General features: G+C 51.7%; 4 protein-coding genes across 4 annotated transcripts; 2 read left to right on the top strand and 2 right to left on the bottom strand.

Moving 5' to 3' along the window:
* Positions 1-1,693: 1,693 nt before the first annotated feature.
* Positions 1,694-3,333, top strand: CONPUDRAFT_63097 (acid protease; the record flags this gene model as incomplete). Its single annotated transcript, XM_007774667.1, has 8 exons — positions 1,694-1,764; positions 1,827-2,017; positions 2,092-2,251; positions 2,307-2,362; positions 2,437-2,520; positions 2,582-2,758; positions 2,828-3,000; positions 3,055-3,333. Coding segments are annotated over 8 exons (1,191 nt in total), but the record flags the coding sequence as incomplete, so codon positions are not given.
* Positions 3,334-4,517: 1,184 nt separating this feature from the next.
* CONPUDRAFT_63119 (uncharacterized protein) lies at positions 4,518-4,988 on the bottom strand (the record flags this gene model as incomplete). Its single annotated transcript, XM_007774670.1, has 1 exon — positions 4,518-4,988. A coding segment is annotated over one exon (471 nt), but the record flags the coding sequence as incomplete, so codon positions are not given.
* A 479-nt stretch (positions 4,989-5,467) lies between these two features.
* Positions 5,468-6,511, top strand: CONPUDRAFT_110712 (ribosomal protein L17). The gene is made up of 5 exons (XM_007775069.1): positions 5,468-5,527; positions 5,708-5,911; positions 6,038-6,108; positions 6,170-6,247; positions 6,300-6,511. The coding sequence occupies exons 1-5, from the start codon at positions 5,515-5,517 to the stop codon at positions 6,345-6,347; spliced, it is 414 nt and encodes a 137-aa protein (XP_007773259.1). The 5' UTR covers positions 5,468-5,514; the 3' UTR covers positions 6,348-6,511.
* A 5,955-nt stretch (positions 6,512-12,466) lies between these two features.
* Positions 12,467-15,753, bottom strand: CONPUDRAFT_110709 (uncharacterized protein). The gene is made up of 6 exons (XM_007775068.1): positions 15,596-15,753; positions 15,371-15,543; positions 14,311-15,307; positions 14,020-14,255; positions 13,930-13,941; positions 12,467-13,866 (listed from the first exon to the last, which is right to left on the bottom strand). Exons 1-6 carry the CDS (start codon positions 15,713-15,715, stop codon positions 12,981-12,983), a joined length of 2,424 nt encoding a protein of 807 aa, XP_007773258.1. The 5' UTR covers positions 15,716-15,753; the 3' UTR covers positions 12,467-12,980.
* Between the last annotated feature and the right edge of the window lie 7,105 nt (positions 15,754-22,858).

Genomic DNA, 22,858 nt, shown 5'->3' with positions numbered 1-22,858 from the left:
GCTTACACAACCGGCAAAAGCAAGAGATCGTGGCCAGGCAGAAGGAATCGAGCTCAGTCGAGGTTGACGGAGACACGGAGAGCTTGATGCGGTGAGATTTCTTGGCGAGAAGCACCTCAAGTGAGCCACTGATATGGTCCCAGGCTCTTCCAGAGCGTCTGGATGATAAAAAAATCGAGACTTCAACGCATAATCTTTTCGGCGGTGGAGCAGGCGTTCGGAAAGAGACGTTGATGCCTCGTGTGTGGGCGAAGGGGACGTCCGGTTCTGGGGACTCCTCTACCCGGAAGGAGCGAACGGGACAGCGATATTCGTTCGTGTGATACGTCGAACAACGAAAAAGATGGTCACGATCCCCTTTATCAGTCTCCTCGAGCTTCTGTTGCATTGCATCGGGGCACTAGTGGAGCCTTCAGTATCAGAAAGATCACAGTAAAGGTAAGCAAGCGCCTACAGAGACCAGTCTCAATGCGCATAGTTATATCTTTAGAGCACTTATCCCCATGAACTACTGCCGACCTACTGCTCTCACCTACTGGCAGCCTGACTGAGCTTGTTTCGCCTGGGGGGAATACCGTGACTGGCTAATTCCGATGAGTTATGCGAAACTGCCCCCAAGCTGATGCACGGCAAAGTAAGGTACTTCCAAGGTGGCATTCCCTGAGGACACCGTGTGTCGGCAAAGGTCAGCAAGCTGGAGTTCCCCTGTGTTCCTGAGGAAGGGATTCGAACCAGTTGCCAAAGAAATGGTATCGAGGTGTCTGGACTCCGAACCCGACGCGAGGTAAACCACACTTCGGTCCTATCCGACCATCGGATCCATAGCCCGACGCGGCTCGCTTGTTCGTGCCCATTTTTATTTATTTATTTATTTTACATCAATCCAATTATCCTCTATTGAGGCATAACCATATACTATCAGTACGACAATGTGGATTGCGAGATCGGACGTGGTATGCTGATAATTACTTTCCGATGCGTACTTCAAGAGGCCGTTTACTGGACTAGTGGGGTCATAACTCGTTCTCCTGTTGAATACAGATAGAGCATATCGTGGGAAGTACAGACTCGGACACGTTTCAGCTTCTCACAATCAATACCTCCTCCAATGTCGTCTACCTAGACCAGACCCAAGACCCCATCACGCATCTTGCCTTTGCATCATGCATAGCTTGAATCTCCATCATGCGACATTCAATTCACAAACATATTTCGCCGCATCAGTGAGGCGCCTACACTAATATTGGAGCTGGTCACCGAATGCTCAGAGCCTCGCCTGAGAATGAAGATACTATTCCTGTTTTGACGGCTTGTATTTAAGAGACTGTTGGACCACTCGGTCAAGGAGAGTTGCGGCTGTTCCTTTCCCTACGCATTATGAAGCGCCCCCTGCTCAAGTTGTCCTTTCTCGTACTCTGTGTGACTGGCATGTTCACCGCATCCAGTACGGCGTGCCAGTCCGTTGCACTGAAGAAGAGGAAGGTTTCGTCCCGACCAGGCGTCAAACCAGCCCCGGAGACAGCTTCAAGCTTGCGATTCAAAAGGGCGAACGGCTCAATGTCGTAAGTCGTCTTTACGCACACCCACAACCTTCCTGACTCATTACATTCCACTCCATCCAGGTTAGGGGATGCGATGCACGATACTGCGTACGTTATCCACTCTGTTCAAGGACGAAAATTGACAAGTGTGCAGTTACTTTGGCGTAGTTGCAGTTGGGACACCACCTATAGACGTCGAGGTTGTCATTGACACAGGGTCTTCGTGAGTGCGCGATAGCCACCATATTTGGCTGTGCATAACCAATCCATCCGGTCCTGTGGCAGTGATCTCTGGGTGCCATCATCAAGCTATTCGAAATGTAATCCTGGTCATGGATACAACGCTTCTTCATCCTCTACATCCGAACTCCTAAGCAATAGTTTCAATGAATCTTACGGGACCGGTTACTTCGTAGGTTCCCTCGTCTCGGACGTCGTGCAGATGGGTGATTTTTCCATCCCGAATCAAGAGTTTGGTAAGCATGCCTGTTCTTCGTACTGATGCCGTCGAGCGGACTAGACCATGATGATTGATACCGATAGTCTTTAGGTGTAATCTCATTTGAGAATCAGACGGGTAGTCTCACATCAAATTCGACTCAGGGACTGATAGGATTTTCGTGGCCAAATGGTAAAACCACGCCATTTTGGTTTACACTTGTTAAAGCGGGACAGTGGGATGAACCGCTAATGGCACTCCATATCACACGGTAGGGGTTTAAACGATTGCAATGGAAATTATTGCATACTATTTTTGGAACGTAGGTTCAGCAATGTCTCAGGCGCATCTGATGCAGAGCCCGGTGGATCACTGACTTTGGGTGAGTTTTTACTGGGTGGACTTTTCTCTGCGCTCTTTGCCGCGATGATAATGAAATACACTGGTGGTAACTAGGATATACAAACTCCAGTTTATACACAGGTGCCATCGAGTACCATAACTTGACTACTTATCCCCCATGGGTTATTGATTTAACTGGTCAGTGTTCAGTGTTACTTCGTACAGCTATAGTAAATGACACACGACGTTAACGTATCAGAGATAACGGTTCAAGGCCAATCTGTCGCTGTGCCAGCAGGCTCCTCCGCGAACGCCATGATAGACTCAGGAACAGAACTTATTTACGGCCCAGCGAACGTCGTCGCTAACGTGTACGCGAATATACCCGGATCCCAGCTAATACAGAGTGGAGGACTTCAAGGCTATTACCAATACCGTACGTTCTCATCCCATTTTACCCTCTACACCACTTAATTATACGACATGGTCGTACTACCAAAATCAGCCTGCGACGTATCCGTGGACATTAGCCTGTCATTCGGCGGTGTCAGCTGGCCTATCAGCAGTACACACTTTCGGTGGCTGACTGACAACCCCAACCCCGGACAGTGCACTGGTGCCTTTGCACCCCAGAGCAGCGATCAACTTACGGCTTGGATTATAGGGGATGTGTTTTTGGTGCATATTATTGCTTCTTCTACGTTTTCAGTCTAACGAGCGATTTCGCCATAGAAAAATGTGTACGCAATTTTCAGGTACGAACCTCCAGCGGTAGGTTTTGCGACGCTTTCAGAAGTGGCACCAGCGGAGAATGGGGTCGACGGCTCCCCTCCGTCGATGGTGCCACCACCTGTTGATCGATACAATCAGGCGAGACGTTTAGGACATTCCATGAGCTCGAAATTTTGGGTATTTGGTCTTGTATTGTATGCTTTTCTTGCGGTTGTATATATTCTTCTTAACTCGATATGTACTTCCAGTTGGATGCTGCTTACCGGACTTCGAGCGTGACATGATGGAAGTCGGCAAGGAGGATAGCATTATATTAAGTAACCGGGATAAGCCTTTTTGTTCATTGTTCTTCTGTCTTTTTCTGACATGATCCCTTCCCCTTTGATCTGAATCTCGCCATTGACAACGAGAGCCTCGAGCTAGTCGAGGGACTCCGCACTTCCGAGCGACTCGATAACTCCATATCATCGATACGTTTCTGCAAACTAGTGATGGATGCTCTAATTTCGCCGAGAGATTCGCGACTTGTTGAACTGAGACGTGGTATAACAATCCTCTCGTGCAAATCCTGGGCCGCTTCTATGATATATATATATGTCGGTGGGATAGGGATAAATTGTTGGTAATCTCGAAACTGCGTTTGCTGCGGCGCTGATGCCTCTCCGGACCATATCCAACTTTGCGGCGGTGACCGCCTCTTCTGGTGTTAGAGAGCCTTCCATGATAGACTCTACACGTGAGATAGATCCTCCGAGACTAGCAGTTCTTTTATCCCATAAACGAGGTGCTGATAGGGCACTATGACTTCGAGAGTCATGAATGCGTGGAGATGCCACAATGTTGGAGGAATACTGTGCCGATCTATTTGGCGTACGAGATCCGCCCGGAGATCCTTGCAGTTGCAGTCTACTGCTAGAGGTGCCCATGTCGTCAATGAAAGACGTATACATGTACTCGATGTTGCTCCAGGCTTGATCTATACCACTAGATGCAGTACTCGCGAGAGGGAGTCGCTCGTATGGCTGATCCTGCTCAATCTGTGAGAGTATATTGACCACAAAACCAAATCGCCCGCCGACGAGCTCTGAGATCATTTTGAAGTAGCTCTCTGGAGGCCACGGTTTTGGATGGAGAAGTGAGAGATCGTTGGCAGTGCACATTTGATCAAAGGAGTGACGCAGGAAGCGATTGACATCTTCTCGTGAGTTTTGCACTTCTAGTGGAACGATTTTTACAAGGTCTGCCAGTTCGTGACCATATATTGCTGCTTTTACTTGTGGCCATGGTCGGCTAGTAATGATGGTAGTGCGAATAGACAGCTTCGGATGGAGTAGTATATATGAAAGGGTGGAGAGAAATGGCTTGATGAAATGTATTCCCCTGGTCGTCCCGTCTTCCAGGGAATCAAGGATAATAGACATGTCATCTTTCCCCTTCCATACTGATTGTGCCAAGACTTGAAGGGGCTGAGTGACAAGCTTGTCTAGCTGATCAGAGTGGGACTTCTCTGAAGAAAGAAGCGCTGGATCGTCAGAAATAGCCTTCGTTATGGTGGATTGAGCGCGAGGGTGCCGTAGCCCTAGCTGGTACGCTAAAGTAAGGAAAACGCGGTCGAACGTGCTGCGCTTTAGGTCCTCGCGAGAGAAGAAGAATGTTCCTACTAATGAATCTGTATCCCTTTGCCAGAGTTCATCGGCGAGCGTATGCACCAGCGTGGACTTGCCCGAACCAGGGTCCCCTGAGATCCACACTATCTTGTGATCTCTGTCATGCAGGGCCATAGTTCTGAGTGACCGAAGAATGTCTACTCGCGTTCCTTCGAGGCACTTGCAGTGTGGCTGTCGCTCGTAAGAATCATAGATGGCACCCTGGGCGCACTCCTCTGAGAGCCTTTTCCAACAGTCTGCGGTGCTTCTCGTAGGAGTGTGCTTCATACCTGCGACGACTCGTAAGACATGCATCAGTAAAACAGGGCTCAAGGACAAACCATCAACGGTTCTTTCCATAACCACGGTCAGGCTTGTCGTATCGGTTGCGTATCAGGATCCTTTCGGCCACGGATACCTTGTACTTTCTTGTATTTGAGCCCACTCGGACACTTTCGGGTACCCTGAGCGCAAGAAGCTTAAGCGCCTGTACTAAGGGCCAGTGTATGGCCCACTTTGATACAAAATTAATCAACAGCGACTCAAAAGCCTAAGGTGAAGATTTATGTCGATGTCCAGTCCTGTATCTCCATCCGAGGAGGTCGCGAGGTGGAAGCAAGTTACAGTCTGAGTTAAACAAGGAGACAGGGGCCTTGCACGAAACGTCCTCTACGTCACGTGAAACTGCACAGGTCCTTCGGCAAGTTCCGTGTACTGTATAGGGGGCTGATGCCGAGCATCGGCACGGAAACTCTGTGTAAGGGCCTGTAGGCATCGTGCACGCCCCGCAAGCTCCTCAAGACCCGCCTTCATAATGGCCAAAGTCGGTATGTCGTTCTCGCCGGTCTCAACGTCGATTTCTCGCTGATTGTCGCTACTCTCTGCTGGCCCTTCGTTGCTCATATCTGCTCCTCTCGCTCGCTCTGCGATTTCGTTCATTTCTACATCACGATGGCAAATCTTATATCTCGCATACTGACGACTCGTACGACTCCCGCGACTACTAGCCTCCGCCGGTAACAAGTACCGCATGACGCTCGGTCTGCCGACCGGCGCCGTCCTCAACTGCGCCGACAACAGCGGTGCCAAATCGCTCTTCATCATCGAGCCTTACGGCTTTGGCGCCCGCCTGAACAGGCTTCCCGATGCTGGTGTCGGTGACATGGTCGTCGCATCCGTTAAGAAGGGAAAGCCTGAGTTGAGGAAGAAAAGTGAGCGATTCCACCCTCCCTTGAACCCCAGTCTCGTACATCCCAAATCTCTCGCGCGTGAGGCAGTAGCCTCCGTCAGAGCGGGAATCCGATTATAGGACGTTTGCTCATGCGATTTCTTCACAGCCATGCCCGTCGTCGTCGTTCGCCAGCGGAAAGCATGGCGCCGGAAGGACGGTGTCTTCCTCTACTTCGAGGTTCGTGAACTCTGGTCCTCTGGTCACGCATGGCACGCACTAACCTCGCCTGTCTCATAAGGACAACGCCGGTGTCATTGTCAACCCTAAGGGTGAAATGAAGGGCTCAGCCATCACTGGCCCCGTCGCAAAAGAATGTGTATGTTTCTCCATCTCCGCTTGTTCGTCCATTATGCTCATCCACAATGTAGGCCGACCTCTGGCCACGTATCGCCTCCAACGCCGGCACAGTTGTATGATTGTCTCATTACGTACGGTGTTTGTTTGCATTACGTTTCCTTTGTCTTCTCGCACTACTATCATGTGTCCACCACAATGCACCATGTTATGAATATGACACAGCCACATGCTTCACGCATCTTGGATTGCACTATAAGAACATCGGCCATGACCGACGCCCCAGCCTTTTGACCTTGTTTGTGTTGGTCGTACAGTGATTCAGCTCGCCCTCAATCTTTTGATAGTCTCGACACTTTGACTTACATGCTCGTCCCAATGTCCTTCCAACGGTCGACGTCGTAATTCGCGGCGCTTACCCATGCATCTACCATTTAATGGCTGCATTCCACTTTTCTATTGACCTGTTTGATAAAGAGTTGCGTATGCGCATCATTAGCCGCATAGTAACTTATTTTGAAATTGTAATTAAGCCTGAGCGAGAAGCCTTGTATCATTCATTTTGTTTCGAACGTGGAATTCGCGACCAAAGGCACGAGCCAACGCCATGAACCGACATCCAGAGTGATGGCAAGCAGCGAATCTTCTTACGCGTCCTTCAGGCCAGGCAGACATCTCATGTACGAAGAGAAACTCATTCTTTAATAGTTCTAGTAGGTATCTCTAGCAACGCGATACAGGAAACAAACGGCCCCCATAAGTCAGCGTGGGTGCCTGAAGATCATGAGTATGACGCAGCTTCGATCTTGTTAAATTCCAATCTTTAAATTTGCATGCTACTGCAGCTTACTGCAGGAGGCTGCAGGCTGCGGAAGTTCCTTGAGATCCGAGAGTCGAGATTGCCTAGAGTACAACGAAATGTGCGAGATCAACGCTCAGATTGACGGTTTGACATATGATCGAGATCTACTTTGTCGGCTTACGCGCTGTTGCTCGTCGGCACACGGGTTTTACAAGGGCTCGCGGGTTCGCTGGACGGGGTAAAGAATCGACAGGAACCACTGGTATCCGTCAGCTGACACTCCGACCGGGGCATCACCCGAACGACCCGACGAAAGGAGAGCGTTTCTGCGAGCGGCGTTGCAACCTATGGCAAGCGGAGTGTAGAATTTATTGGATTTATGATTGTCAATTATCTGGACTGTGAGCGAGGAGGAGTGGTTGCGCTCGCTTAGATTTAGATTGGCGCCTGAGTATTGGTACAAGCGGTGCCGAGATTTTGACTCCCCCGAGGAGATGCATTTTTACCATTTAACGCATTAGCGAGTCGATGAACGTTGACATGACATCGCGACGGGTCGCGACACATGAGAGCGCACCGCATGTTTTTGGCTTTTGACGTTTATCCCTTCGCCCTGGGCAGAGGGGTTTCGGCTCTTCGGGACGAGTTTTCCTGCTTTTCCTGTGCCGCACTTCCTTTCCTACATTTTCGCTGTTTCGTTTGTGCCACGCCGGAGCCTCTGAATTCGGCGCTTTCGGGTGCTGGATGAGGCGCCATGAAATAGTCTGCTGTGCAAGAGACCGCATAATGATGATTGTCAAAATTTAGGTCCATAACACCATTTCATAGCGAAACCATGGGCACATGTTATCGGCAGCCGCAGCGCAAATCTTTATTTACTCCGTTCGGTCATAAATTTTGAGTTCACATACTGTACTTTTTCGACCAAAAGTTCGTCCCGTGTCCCATTCGGACCAGCACCGCGAACTTTTGGTCGGTTTGTCCCGCTTCAGTAGAGCCCACGAACTAAAATGAGGGACATGTTGTAAATAGGGGCTAAATGGGCATCAATATTTCACTTGTGGACAACCAATACAGTCATCCCAGCAGCTCATTAATACACCATAGCGCACAGAATGAGGCGACGATATCCACCACCCACTCATTTTCCTATTAAAAAAACTCGAACCGAACTTATGTCCCGCACCACCAACACCAGCGAACTAAAAAGCGGGACACGCTGTATTTGGTAGTCATATTTCCACGCCACCTCGCGAACTTTTGGTCGAAAAAGTACAGTACTCAACTTGAATGAACAGACTTGAATTAATCTTGTCAACTCTCTTGTCCTTTCATCCAGCTACAAATGATCGTATTCTAGCTCGACTCTATATGTTCAAACCTCGAGTACAAGTGTGTGATGGACCAGGTTGGACAGCGCAGAAAACCGGACACACCAGGTAGACTATGTAAGGGCTTTCCTTGTCGCCCCGGTGGCATTCGGCATTGCCCACTGACGTCGGCTGTTCGGAACGGAGAGTTTAGTTTCGATATTTGCCACGTGCGACTGTGTTCCGTTCCGGAGGCCCGCGATTAATGCTCCGCTATGTTTTCTCCCGTTCATCTCTTTGCTTTTGCTCGAGAACTAAATCTGTCTCGAACAGTATCAAACGCGTGCTCAATGATTTGGACTCCAGGTATTTACTTCAAACTCTGGCTCTGAATCGCACATTCCAGAACAAATTAACGAAGTCTCCAATTGCTTTTTACTGTGGGAATATTGAATGGTTGCGCCGGTGAAAACGTGCGCATATGATTACGCCAGTCTCAGTTTATTGCCCCTTGACGAGGATGGACGTAGTCTAGAGCCATTGCTGACAAGTTTCCGTCAATGATCCTTGCCATACGCATCCTACAGGAACCCGCAATAAATAGGGACAAGAGTTTTTACTCCAGCCCAGGCACTTCATTCTACAAATGTCGGCGTTCTTGGTCCACTAGATTCGAGGGTTTGATGCCGTTAAATCTAGAAGAATGGCGTCGTACACTCATGATTAAGTTTTACGGGTGAGATGAGCAGAGCATGACGCATGACGCATCATGCCTCATGTTTCAGGTTCATGTGTTTTCTTGATTTGTGTTCGTTCCGTGAAATCATGCGCTCAGGATGTACCTTCGAGCAACGTTTTGTGGAGTTGGATTTCTAACTGAAAACGTGAAAGGCTCCCGCCTTGTTCTTCGCATGTGCTCCGCTTGTCAGTTTATTAATTGAATTCTAATATAATGGAAGCTGTCCTGATAGAAGCAGACGACCGCGTATGGATCTTGCGGTAGAATAGAGTAAGTACATCATTGCCGCAGCAATAAACCGTTGTAGCCTCGCGCGTTCGCGCACGTTGGCCCACGGAACTTTCCGAGCCTCAGACAGTGGACAGCAATGGACACTCCGGCTTCTGTCAGATTCTGATAACAGGTCCGGGTGTAAATGGACTATCAATGGATTCCAAACGTTCCGAACACACCTTGGCAAGTAGGGATGGGTGTACCCACCGAGCATTCAAGTATCATGCTGCAGCAAAGATCGAGCTCCATAGTCTATACTCGAAGTGATCCGTGTTCATATGGACGTTCTTATCTCCAAGAACCCGTAACACATGCAACGATGTTAAGTTGAGTCCCGCTAAAGAAAGTCCGATGGGAGTACAAACATCTTAGAAGGGAGAGCACTGCGATAAAACCGCTGAACCATTCATAACCCCGAGGTAGACCAAATTCGATCCATTCAAGGATTTTGACCAAGAAGTTATCTCCGTGTACGCGAATTGATACTAATTACCATGGTAGTTGTGTTAAAATGCGCAGAAATTTGCATTTATCTCCCCATAGTCTAGTAGAAGTCACGTTACTAGTCAGTCCTCCAAATGCTAGCGATTAAGCGACTGACTATGCGAGAAAGACAATCCTCAAATTTTTAAAGAAGTCAGAAGTTTACGGCTTGCCTTAGTAGTAAGTACTATGGCAACTCATAGGGTGCCTTCTATTACGCTTTCCTGGGATCCCCAAACTATCATATCTAGCCACGAACCGAACCTACGAGGGCGAGAATCTCTCAAGTTCGTCTACGAGATACACAAGGTCACATCGTCTCTGTGATTCTGGTATGAGAACGTGGTCTGCTGTGGGTTCTCGAGAGCTTGGAAGTTATACTACACCATGCACCATCGCCAAACCTACTCAATTGCAAGAAATATGATGCCAGCAACCCGACCATCAGAAGACTACGCCTTCGGTCTACTCTTCACCAAGCTCTTCACATCTCAATAGCATTATTTCCGGCTTCTTGGCTTGTGACGCCACCCCACGCCTCCACGTCGTGCTTTTCACCTACTGCGTGGATTCTTTTCTAAAGATCCTAGCGCTACGCTGGACAGTGTCAGCTGATCATTCTGCTTATCTGCGTCCGCCTTCCTCGCTGATCAAGAGATCACGACGAAGCGCTCACATATGCCCGCCTGACCCCGCTATTATCCCCGGAAGGAACATCGCAATCAGACTTTTCCTTCATTATCAGTGGCTATACCGCGCCTTGACGTGCGTCTTGGCAGGCCGACAGGTCAACAGGCGGTAATTCCCGCTCCCAGCTAGTACTTTCTCCTCGCATATTGCTCTCGTCTTGTCTCAGGCCCGCTTGACACCTCTTGTCACTCGAAGTACTTCTTCTGAATGCTTTACCCAACTTGGTTGTGCTTTTCGCCACTCTGCCTCCACCGCTTAGCGCTCGCAGCACACCTCGGGGCCGCTCCTGCCTTACAAGGCCATATGTGCCCCTGTCAATCCCTGCCGCCCTGTCAGAGGACAACGCCAGAGCGTCCGCGCGTGCGCGAGGCAATCATCCGCCTGACAGGTTTTTTGAAGCTGCGGGACTAGAAGAATCTCCCAGAGAGTTACCTTCTTTCGTTAATATTGTCCCGAAGCAAAGGGTGTACGTAGCCTCAGCGACCGATCATCTGCCCGGTATGGTCCAGCTAGGGACTCTGATTTTGTATGGATGACGACCGGGAGTAAATTGATCAGAAAAGAAAACCTGCCCCCCGGCGGCTTCGTAAGTGGTATGGTCAGGGCGCGCCGCACGCTCGTTCCCGTTAGCTTTGCTTCCGGATCTTCAATCACAGTTAGCTCGCTATTTACTCCAGATGTCTGACCTATGCCCAAGTCAACTGAGGATGCAACGTCCAAGACGAAGTGGAAGCTCTTGGCAAATTATGCACTGTAATGCAGCTGAAACTACTTTATGACCGTCGATTCCACTCTTTGACACTAAGTGCCACCAAGATCAACACCGGCTACGCCGACGCTCTTGCTAATGGTGCATACACAGGTCAGCCTGTACCCACACGCTGGCTCAGTGTCACATATGCGACATGCGCTAAAGTTGAAGCAGTTGCTAACGCGCCCGAGCATGAAAGTACCTGCCTGATTCAGCGACCTTTCCTCTTGTACTACACAACCATTGGCACGACATGATAATGCCCCTTGATGGCGAAGGGTCATACTGGGCGCCACAAAATCTTGAATTTAAGCTCCGGTGTTACGATATCTTGTATATGTGCACTTAGAACGCCTTAACTCTTTCTTTACCAAGTATAATTGAAGATCGGCTCCAAAAGACTTGCCAAAGACATAAAGCGCTTGCACTGCATAAAGACTGTTATGGTCAAGACGGAGTTACTGTAGCTGTCTGAGTCCGAGTCCCAGCGCGCGCTGTCCGGAGGTACATCTTATCTTATCTCAGTCCTTGTACTTACGAACGTTCGAGTGTCCACGCTGGAACCTGAAGTCGGGCTTGCAACCCATCCCACCGATAACAGGTGCGCAACATTGTGCACGATCGGTGTCATTGGTACCTTGGTCATCGCATTTGACGTGGCGTCGGCACTGACTTTGCATCCGCTCAAGCCGGCGCTTGTGGGACTACACGGTCGGGGTTGAGCTCGGGTATAGTCAGCACTTTGAAGTCCTGCACGAGAAAGCTAAACGAAGCCGGCATCAGAAGGTCGAGCATCAGATCAGAACCCCCACTGCAAGATGCAACACACGCGTTCAATACAATTCATGTATAGCATTACAAGTCAGGACCGACCAGCGTAGCCCTACAGACATACATACATTGAACTACAGTACAAGTACGTGCCGATATGAAAAGATGCGAGCAGCGAGTCCGATGCAACCAAGTACAGCAAGCACAGCACAGCAAAAGTCCGACCTCAAGGCATGCAAACAAGTGAACGATGATGCAAATGACAGATGACAGATGACAATGGCAACGACAACGTCCATCCCAGTCCATTTCGAACAGCAGAATGATAGATGCAAAGGCAAAGCAAGGTATTGTTAAGTGAAGCAAAACCAAATAATGATATTGGGGGGCTTAAGACGCGAAGCCCTTCGCAGCAAGGTGGTGTGACAACGGAATAAACGTGATAGGGAAATAAGGGAGCAAGGAAGAGAATATGCCGGGTGTGCATGGCCGAGCGACGAGCATGTGTCGGCGACCTCGGGAGCGGGCGGAGAGCGCGATGAGCGTGCGTGGGGTGCACGCCGTACAGTACGTACACCTAAGTTAGGTACTTGTACATACTTACCAACCGAAAAATATATATGCTCGGTGAAAGGAAGATAAACGGAAGAAGAAGAGGGGAGGAAAGGCGGACGATGCTACAGAACGCGGGTGCTTCTATCAGGAATCCGATGATAAAGGGCGTGAAGAAAGCGTGGAACGTGGTGGAGTCGTGGGACGTGATAATGACGAGCTACAGTGGAGAGGGGAGAAACACGAGGCGAGACGATACCGGAGGAGACCAGTGGATGAACAATGGGATGGGAGCAAATAAGTGAGATGGAATAAAAGAAGTGACAGCGATGATGGGATGCAATGGATTCAATGATGAAATGGTGAAAGTCCGTATGCGCGTGTTCAATAAGTCTGCATAGCAGCGGCGTCGTAAAACTCCGCCTGGCTCGCGGCGTTCCCGTAGTCGCCATGGCCGCCACCGTTGTTGCTGTTACCGTTCTCGTCATGGCAAGGCATAGGCGGGTGTGGGTGGAGGAAGCTCGAAAATAGGTTCTCTTCGTCAGCGGGGAGCATGGGCGGGTGGAGGAAGTCCATCGGCGACTCGTCCGCGGGAAGCATGGGAGGGTGGACGAACGGCGGGGAACGGTCCGCCGTCGAGAGCATGGGCGGGTGCCAGAACGTATTGCCAGAGCCGCGGAAGATGTTGTACGAGGAAAAGAAGGGGAAGTCCATCGACGAGGAACGCGAGTGCGATGCCGAAGAATAAGAATCGTTATATGAAGAATAAGAAACAGCAGACGACGGCGGCTCGGACGCAGAGTCCGTGCTCATGCGTCGGCGCTTAGTGGTGCGCTGCTCGTTGTTGTCATCAGAATCGAGGACCTCGACGTTCTGGAAGGGCAGTGCATCGGTGGGTGGGCTTGCGAAAGTCTGATTGAGGTGGTCTGGGTGATACGGGCCAGGGAACTGGTTAAAAACAGACGCAAACGCCTGGGAGAAGACTCCGTTGGCACCGGAGTTGGGAGAGCCGAGGGCGTTCATGAGCTCGGACTGGGTGTTGCGAATCTCTGGGTCCTCAGTGAACTCGTACGTCGGCTGCGTAGTCGAGTCCGGAGCGAGGGTAGGAGAGCGCTCTGCGGAGGGAGACGGGCGACGGGAAGCCCCTGGACTAGCAGAGGGTGTCTCGGATGCATTGTCCGGACCGGCACGCCGAGCGTCATGACGGGAACGCTTGCGTATGACGTCTGATTTCATGGAAATAGGACGAGCAGAACCGTGTAGTTTGAAGCTAGTGCGGAAGGGGTAAATAGTCAGTGCCTTGCCAAAGGAAGAAGCCAGTCAGCCAACTCACTAGAGTCCACAACTATCAGTTCCGAAAATAAGATTCCAATCGGAATAGGTCAGCACATAAGGCCCAAATCACGTCAACGCGATAACGTACGCGTTGCAGACCGTCTTGCCCTCGTCGTCCTTCCGCCAGAGCGGAGTAGCAGTGGTATGGCAGTTGTAGCACTGGGCAGTGCCTGCGGGAGTGGAGGCTACACGAGTTTGAACGGGCGTCATACTCGGAGAAGCCTTGTACCCACCGACGACGTCAACAGTCTCCTGCCGAGGAGCGGCCTGTGTACGACCTTCGCCGTGGTTGCTCCGCATGGTCTTAGGACGCGGGCGCTTGTGCTATAGCAGGCTCGTTTAGCGAATGCGCCGATCGCATGGGAAAGATGGCACTCACGAGTTTGCAGTACAAGCCACATGCATTGCAGTTGAGCTCGTCATTGAGACCCCGGCGCCAGAGAGGCGTGTGCGTGGCACCACAGTTCACGCACTCGGCCTTGACCCCACCAGGAGCAGAGTTGCCGTTGGTACCGGCGTTGTTTCGGAGAACAGCCGGATTGACGCTGGTGGCAGTGGCACTGGGCCCAGATGAGCGAGTGGCAGGCGAGGTCTTGACGGTGAGCGAAGGACGGTTGCCTGGTGTCGACCCCCGCTTGGAGGCTTTACCCTCCTTAGCGGATCGAGTGACGGGATGGGTGACAGCGACGGGGGTGGAGATGTGAGACTCTTCGGGGATGACGGAGACAGGCTGGAGGACCTCGACGTGGTGATGCATCTGCGAGTGATCGTGCATGATGATGTCCTGGTCGGACTTTTGCTCGCCGAAGTTGAACGGCCACAGGTGCGAGGTGTCGCAAGTGTCGACGGTGCTGAGGAGCTCATCAAGGGGGAGCTCGATGGTGGGGCGCATGACGGAGAGGCCGTCCGCTGAAGAGCCGGTGTCTTCGCCCTCGGTGCTCATGGGCGTTGAAGCGGCATGGAGAAGGGAGGAGGGACCGAAGTCGCTGGTGAAGAGAGAAGAAGGGAACCGGTGGTGGGCCAGCTCGAAGGAAGAGTTGGGGACCTTGCGCCTGCGCAAAGTCGAGGCGTCGTCCTCGCCCACTGACTGGGACGAGGTTTGCTCTTCGAGAGCAGGTGCGCGGGCCGCCTGGCGACCACGCTTGGATGCGTTGTCCTTGAACTCCGCCGAGGGCTTGAGGTCAGGCATGCTGGCGACGCCAGGACCGGCGGGTGTGGGTCGATCGACGGAGAAGGTGAACTGCATGCGCTTGATGGTGCCGGGTTTGGCATTCTGAGACGCCTCTCGACTGCGCTCCTTCTCGGCGGCACGCTGGCGGATGAGATCGGAAGAAGCGTTGCGCTTGAAGTCTGGAGCTCCGAGCTCTTCGATGCTCCTGAAATAGCGCGGGACGATGTGGGTCCTTCGCGAATGATGGGGATGACGAAGAAGTGCTTACCGTCCTTTTTCCTTGTCGAGCTTGTCGCCCATGACCTTGGAAAGCTTCTTGAACTCCCGTTTGGACTTGGCGTTGTCGGTGTCGACAATGAGGTTCTGCAGGTGCCACAGGCGCCAAGAGAGGTTCTCGAGGCGCTGGCCCTGCTCGAGGTAGCTGGCTACCTTAGTGCAGACCTGGAAGAAGATGAGAGGCAAAGGACGACGAGAGAGACGCATATATGCAGACCTTCCATGTTTTTGTGAGCGACTCGGAGTCGCTTAGATTGCTGAAAGCAACAAACGATTTGTTCCCCTGGTGGTTGGAGGATTGTTGAGCAAAGAACGAGAGGGGAAATGGAATCGTCATGCCTTGAACTTGAGATTGACGATGGAGGGCATGCAGAGTGGATCTGGGAGAGCAGAAAAAGAGATATGACAAGCGAGGGCAGAGGGTCTGCGTATAAAGCGATGTGATTGAGCAATCTCCAAAACGGGGGACCACCCGCACGTTTCCCAATTTCCTTTTCCAAATCAAACTCAGCAAGTATTTCTTCAAATCCTATTATCATTTTATTCCTCAAGCGCCCGTGCCGAATCTCCGTAGATCCATCACCAGTCCGTCCTTCGGGTTCCTCGCATGCGTTCGCTCCTTTCTTGGCCACCCCCCCATACACGTGTCATCCACCCACCACGTAGCCCACCGTCACTACCGCCCGTCTTCCCCCAACGGCCCTCTCTCCTCTCCTCCCTGCCATCCAAACCCCCATCTCACATCCTTCATCTCCCTGATCCGAGCACTCCGACACCGTGGTCCGGTTCTCCGAGTCCAAACCAATCACCTGACCCCACCCTCGTCGCCCCCAACGTTGTGCGCCACTCAGACTGCCCGCACTCAACCAAACCTTCGCGCTCTCTGGAGATGACAGCAGACGCACTATCGCGAAATGAGATCCCGTCAGCGTCATGACCCGATCGTAAACGTTCTGAGCACTTCGATCATCCACCTTAGTGATCGGCTCTCCAGGCACTTCCCTTGTCTCGCCTTCACTTTTGCCTCGTAAGCCCTTGGCTGAGTGAATACCCACGTATCGAGTGCACCACTCATTCCATTCGCATCAGCGCTAATACGCTCGCTTCATCTTTCACCTACTTAGCGAGATAGTGCTAGTCTGATGTCGAATGCTGCGAAGCCTTCTCCCTTGACATTGGACACCCACGTCGCAACTCAGCTTGTCACAACTCCGTACGCTCTCACCCATTCCTGTACGAGTATATTTGGAATTGCTGTACAAATGCGAATCGAAGGGAACATCGCGAACAAACGCCCCTGTCAAAGTTCGGCGTCTGCCTGACATGAATTCCATAAAGCTTTCATTCATACACGCATACACTCTGACTCATGACGCGATTCCCCAAGCACGACGCTCATTTCTAGTGTGCGCGTACGTGCCGTCATCACGCACGCGAAGCCATCCCCATCGTTTACGGCAAAGCGTCGCCTATGAGACGGACGGACAGGACGGACTCGTCCGAGCATTTCAGCAGCGAAAGCATTTGAAAGTAAAAACCCTCAGCCCTGGTACCATAACTATTTGACCCGGTGCCTGTGTACAGACAGCGGTATATTCGGGAAAAAAGGGAAGAAAAAGGAAGCACTGCACCTGCTGTGCGAACGGGCCCATCACGCGGTGTCATCTCGCGTCCCCAGCACCTCGAGGCTTTTCCCTCTTCAGTGATAGTAAATAGCGGCCTGACAGCGAGATGACCGCGCGAGCCGGGCGCTGCCTGATCAAAACCGAAGTTGACTGACTGACCGCTGGGCTTCTTGGGCAATAAACGTGCTTACGCTTTCACTCGCGAGTGTGCTTAGTGAGCAGAGGTTCAGCCGTGCGTGACTTTGGACGGGTGCGCTGGTACTTACTCTCTTAAGAATAGAACCGCTATTTCAACGCAGCATGTTTCCCTATGCTTATGGTACAGTTCACACTCTCCGGTCAACTACCGCTCTGCCTTGACAGCTGAGAAGCACTTCTACTGATCAGGAGAAAGCAGGCTCGCGCGTTTACGGTGTAGCATCGGCGAAGAGGGCTATCGCCGTGCACGTATGTATGAATGTGTGTCCACAGCCCACTGCACACAACCCGGCATCAAATCTAATCTTATCTCGAGAGCGAGGCCACGAACAAAGCATCGAGGGGACACGACGCACATTGAAACATTGTCGGCTGGGCAGCTGACAGCCAGCCAGCCATATTCTGTTCTTAATTAGCCGCCCGGCGCACTGGCGCGGCAGCGTCGATCTATCTCGACAATCGAGATCGCCAACAAGGAGTGTGGGGAGAGCGACAGATGCTCGGACGGGACAAGATGTGCGACAGCCGCCCCCCGATTGCGATCTGAGAGGCTCGCGACTCTGTCCGAGTCCCCCATCATCGATAACGGCATCCCTGATCGTCCCTCGCCCATACCGCCACTTGCGCGATAACCACCAAGCCTAGAGCGATAGTAGCTCAACTGGCCTACTCCCAGAGGAGGGGAAGCTAGTGGTCTATGGTCGCGTCCATGGGCCAATCATCACCATCACGTGGGAGGGATGTGCGCTATAATAAACGATCGTGCATGGGGGAAATGAAATATGTACGTACATAATAGCCATGAAATGAAGCGAATCGAAGGAAAGGAAGCCTTCGATGTCATGCGTGTGTGTTTGTCTGTCTGATTCCAACTTTGCCAGCCCCGGTAAGTCTACGATCAGGGGAGCTAGCGGAGGACCAAACCACCACGCAGCTGCAGCGAGGCATGTCTTCTCGGACTGTTAGGAGGCCACTGCAGGTGGCAGAGGTGCAAGTGGCGGGTCAGTGGCGCCGCTGCATTGGGCTTGGGAGTCAAGAAACGCGAATACGGGCAGTCAACGCATGACACGGGTGCGTTTAATGAAGCGAATAAAAAGAAACGCACTAAAATTGGCGCACTGGCAGCGGTGCGGCAGAGGGTGCACGCCAAAATGCCGGGCGTGGAGAAACGTACGCACGGCGAGGGCAGCTCGAGGCCAAGACAAAGGATCGCGACGACAGAAGTCACTGCGAGGGCGCTGACATGGCATGATCCATGATGCCGAAGGGCGTATTGTTGAGCAAAGCTCGGCTTCTCTTCTTGCCACTCCTAGGGGCGTTCTGAGGAAGGAAGGTAAACGTGGATCAGTCGAACCCCTGGCCTGACTTGAGCTTCAGAACGAGGTATATCTTAGCTTAGCTTCCTGTACCTTTGTTTGAGCCACAGTTTTCGTGTGGGTAGTGGCCTGAACTCAACTATGTAGATGAAAAAGAGGGTGCCGCAATCGCCTAGTTTCAAAGAAGGGGCCTTGAACGCATATAGACGTGCCGTTAGTATCAAAGAGGAAACGTATGTGCTGGTTTCATTGTTGAAGCCGCTTAACACTACAGCTTAAATTTGCTTGACGTACCGACGTCATTAACTATCAACATTCGGCGTAAGCGACTGATAAGAGCATTTAACGGCTCAATGGCGAGCTTCATTTACTGATAGATGAAATGAAAGAGTAGGCCATGAGACCCCATTATTTGATGTGCCCGGCGGAAGACACCCAACGCGAAGTAGCGTAGATGTCGTCGAGGTGGAAGAAGGACCAGAAGACCACCCCACATGACGCGGTCGCGTCGTAGGTTATCAGATTATGTAATGCGCGTCTAGGTCACAAGACCACTAACATCCCCTCGAGCTTCTCGTCCCACTCCACTTCGACCTCGAAGGTTATGTTTCAAGAAAGCGCCAGGGCGAAGAGAAGATCACGCGCCCCAGGGGATGCGCAAGGCCGGGCTCCAAACACCCAACGGTAAATTGCCTGGCTGACTCAGCCTGCAACTCTGAGCTAAAGAACTAGAACGTGCTGATCCCAGGCGCGACGCTGGGAGTGCGATGCACGAAAAGCACTGGCTCTGACCCACCTCTCTGCCGCACTTCTTTACCTGTCGATACGCTGATCCTTTTGAATTTCCGTACGACGCTTCGTTTCTTCGTCCAACAGGCACATCATGCACATGCCACCACCACCTGTGGTTTACACTACAGTCCCCTGATCAGCGCCGCCAGCGCTAATCCACACCAGACCCGCAGGGGCCGCCACACGATGGGTTTACTGTCGTGATTCTAGAACGCCAACGGCCGTCGTCGGCGTCGCCACTCCCGACCCCCGGATTTACCACGGTATCCGCCCTGTCGAGATAGGGCGCTCTTCTGTGGCCTCCTCGGGATCTCACCGTCTGATAACGAAGCCGTTAGCCGACGCTACGCGATCAGACGTCCGACGCCATTTCAGCCTGCAAATTTACTCCAATCTATTGCACTGTTGCGGCGCGACCCTGAGCTTATGAGCTGTGACGTCGTTATCCTCGGGAGTTGCCACTCACTATGACCTGTTGAAGTATCGTCCCTTCATTTCGCTTGTTATTTGACAGGTGCGAACAGTGACGTGATAGGGGTTCCGTCTTGTACTTGCAGTTGTGGAAGGTCACCGGTCAATTGTCAACGGCCAACTGTACTGTATTGAAGCGAATGAAATTAATCCGTCAACACCAGCAGGGTTTTACATAAAACAGCAAGCATATCCCCACCATAGAGGCGCTGTTATCTGCAAAAGCACGTTGGAAGATTCAAACAAGACGCCGACGATGCCGCTCAGCTCCACTCCAAATGAGATGGTGGGAATTCGTAGCAGAGAACCGAAAAATGGGCGTGAAGAGGCTTGAAGCCGTTCAACCTTCGCAAGCATAGCAGCGGCGAGGATCGGCCAGGTCGCGAAGTTGTGGATGTTGTATTCTGCACCCATTGTTCTCTCGGGTAGCGCTCCTTGAATCTTGCAATAAAACTCAAAGAACGGTTTGAAACCCTTGTACATTTCAAACGCCTCTTGAATAACAGTTGCGCGTTCCGTTCTCTCCGGTGGCCGCGGGTCGCGCGAGCACGGTCGGCGAAACACATGCCCCAAAATCTAAAGCACTGCAAAGCTGTTCAGGTCTCTGAGTCCATTGATTGGTCCTCCCAGACAGCTTCTCTTTCACCTCACACACCCAGTAAATTTATACCAACTGCATCAAGAGGGGCGTCCAAATTCTCCAATGGACTTTGCAGTATTTACAAAGCGTGATCTGTGTCCTCCTCTGCATTCTCCAAGTATCATCGTCCCACAGCATTCAAGATTCGCGTGGAGATGAACCACGCGGTATCCTCGGGGAGCTTGCGCCGAAAAACACTCGCCAGAACATTGTACAGAGGCACAATACGCTCCGACTTCAGTAGCAGCCCAAACAGCGCAGCACTGTTTGCAAGCACATTGTGTTATCTCGGTCCGAAGCTTGGAGAAAACAGCGTCTATCATGTGTTATATCAGGATACAGGAAGACAGCCCTCGAGATCTAAAGTTCAAAACAACCGCCACGAGTGGGGCCCCGGCACAAGCGGAGACAAAGGACGGCCCGGTCGAGGGCCGCCGTTGGGCCTCATTGGGACGCATAAACTGTAGAAAGTGCTCGGCGTCACTGCACGTTGGCCCAGGGCCGGTGGCACGGCTACAAAACATTGAATGTGAGAAGGTTGAGCACGAAATCTTTCTCCCAGTGTACTCCACGATTCGTCGCATTGCAGGAAGGCCTTATACTTGGTGCGGACTGAGTAAACTCAAGGTGAGAACAAACCGAAGAACGGGCAGGCACTCGACTGGGGGTACAAGGTACGAAGCTGCCTTTCAAAACTGGGGGAATTTCGAAGATGCTGGGAGAATTACTGACCCATAGCGAGATCAGTTTAAACCGCGGGAGAAGGAGAGATCACTGGAAGGTATGCAAATATTGTCGTTAGCCCCACTTTGTGATCCGCGACGGTCGAAAGGATCAAACGATGATAGTAAAGTTCACGAGAAATGTGCCCTGTTTTGTACGAAGCATATGTACGTGCATTCGAAATCGAAGTGGGGGAAGAGCAAAGCAAACATACCTGGCAACAAGTGGCTCAGGTCCTTAGCTGGGGTTGCGTCGATTATACGCTTCCGGGACCGACATGCGGATGGCCTGGAAGGTGGCGTAGGCTTAGCGTCAGCCAATTCAGTCCTTGCGATCGACAACAAGGTTATGGAGGATCGACTGTACCTCCATTCACAAGGGGGCGTCACCCCACCCTCTCATGATTAGAGCAGTCTTGTCAGCCTCCGAGGGCTTGTAGGGCCCGATATCCAACGGATCAACTACTCTGATGTAATCGTTTACCGGGGAATGAAAGCGAGAGTCGTTCAAGCAGAAAGCACCGAGGTGTTCAAGGTTGGCTTGTGTACCACGCCGCAGGAGCGAAACCGGAGCCATTTCAGTGGCGCATACCCAGCTGCGAAAGGGATAGCTGCTACGCCTCGAGGCGTTGAGATATCGTCGCAAGCCAATTATAGTCGGCATGATCCAAATCCAAGTCCGCCAGCTATCTGAGAATCCTGACGTCAGCGAAAGAGCAAGCCAGCCCTGGCGGTGTTAGGGATACTGCGACTCGGCCAGCAAGTCTGTTCCGAGCATCCGAGCGTCCAGAGGGACGCCTTCGGCCAAGCGTCCCGGAACGGCAGGGATCGCGTCGAGGACCTCAGTCAAGTTGATAAGCGACGACGGAGAAAACTTTCCGGAGGGAATGGAGCATATGAAATCGGCGCATTGTAAGGCACTGAGGTCCATAGCAAAATGTTCGGAGCCGATTCACCCACGATTTTGACCCGGCAGCAAGCCAGAAGGGCCAAGACATCTTCGCTTTTTTGACCTCTTTGCCAGTGATTACGCTGGTGGCAATCAAGAGACGCCATAAGACAGCCGAAGAACCGTCTAGAAGAACTCAACGTTCAGGGGAAAGAATTCAGGAGCATATGCTCTGCCGAGGTGCATAGGCAACCGTGGGGGATCACCTGCGCCATACAGTTAGCTAGAAGGCGTGCTGATGCTGCCAATCAGAACTTGATCAGAAATGTGTACCCAAGTCAGACAATTAATGAAGCTGAAGAGTGAACGAGAGCGAAACCTGCTTCCGGAATTCGCCGAGGGTAGGACCACCAGGGACCAACGCTCGGAAAATCTGCGGCAGAATATCAACAGGGGCTATTTTCAACAGGGGTTATTTTCGCCGGGCTCATGTCATTATGGACTTCCATTCACAAGCAGGCCCAGGGCTCGCTACAACGGCCAATGCGTTCACCAATCACTGGGGGGGGGGGGTATTTTTCTCGGAACGGGTGGGTGGTAAGCAACACGTTGGGGCGGAAGTTGTACGTCGGAACTGAACCTACGTTTCGTTCTCTGAACGGGTCAGCCAGTCCGAAAGGCATGATACACAACAGTATACAAAGGCAAGTGAGACCACAGGGTTGGCCTGCCGGGTAAAAGCAGATCCTGTAAAGCTGAAGTCCGTGCGTACGCACAAATGACACAGATGAAAGGTCCATGTATGAAAGTAAAACGAGCGACGATTC

Source organism: Coniophora puteana (genome assembly GCF_000271625.1).
Source record: "Coniophora puteana RWD-64-598 SS2 unplaced genomic scaffold CONPUscaffold_13, whole genome shotgun sequence".
NCBI classification, from domain to species: domain Eukaryota; kingdom Fungi; phylum Basidiomycota; class Agaricomycetes; order Boletales; family Coniophoraceae; genus Coniophora; species Coniophora puteana.
This window is presented reverse-complemented; position numbering and strand designations above follow the sequence as displayed.

Coding starts and splice junctions, on each gene's coding strand:
- CONPUDRAFT_110712 (XM_007775069.1), top strand. Junction 5,912..6,037: donor GCCTGAGTTGAGGAAGAAAA/GTGAGCGATTCC, acceptor ATTTCTTCACAG/CCATGCCCGTCGTCGTCGTT. Junction 6,109..6,169: donor GTGTCTTCCTCTACTTCGAG/GTTCGTGAACTC, acceptor CTGTCTCATAAG/GACAACGCCGGTGTCATTGT.
- CONPUDRAFT_110709 (XM_007775068.1), bottom strand. CDS start 15,715: ATGACGATTCCATTTCCCCTCTCGTTCTTTGCTCAACAATCCTCCAAC. Junction 15,308..15,370: donor CTCGACAAGGAAAAAGGACG/GTAAGCACTTCT, acceptor GCGCTATTTCAG/GAGCATCGAAGAGCTCGGAG. Junction 14,256..14,310: donor GTGGCTTGTACTGCAAACTC/GTGAGTGCCATC, acceptor AGCCTGCTATAG/CACAAGCGCCCGCGTCCTAA.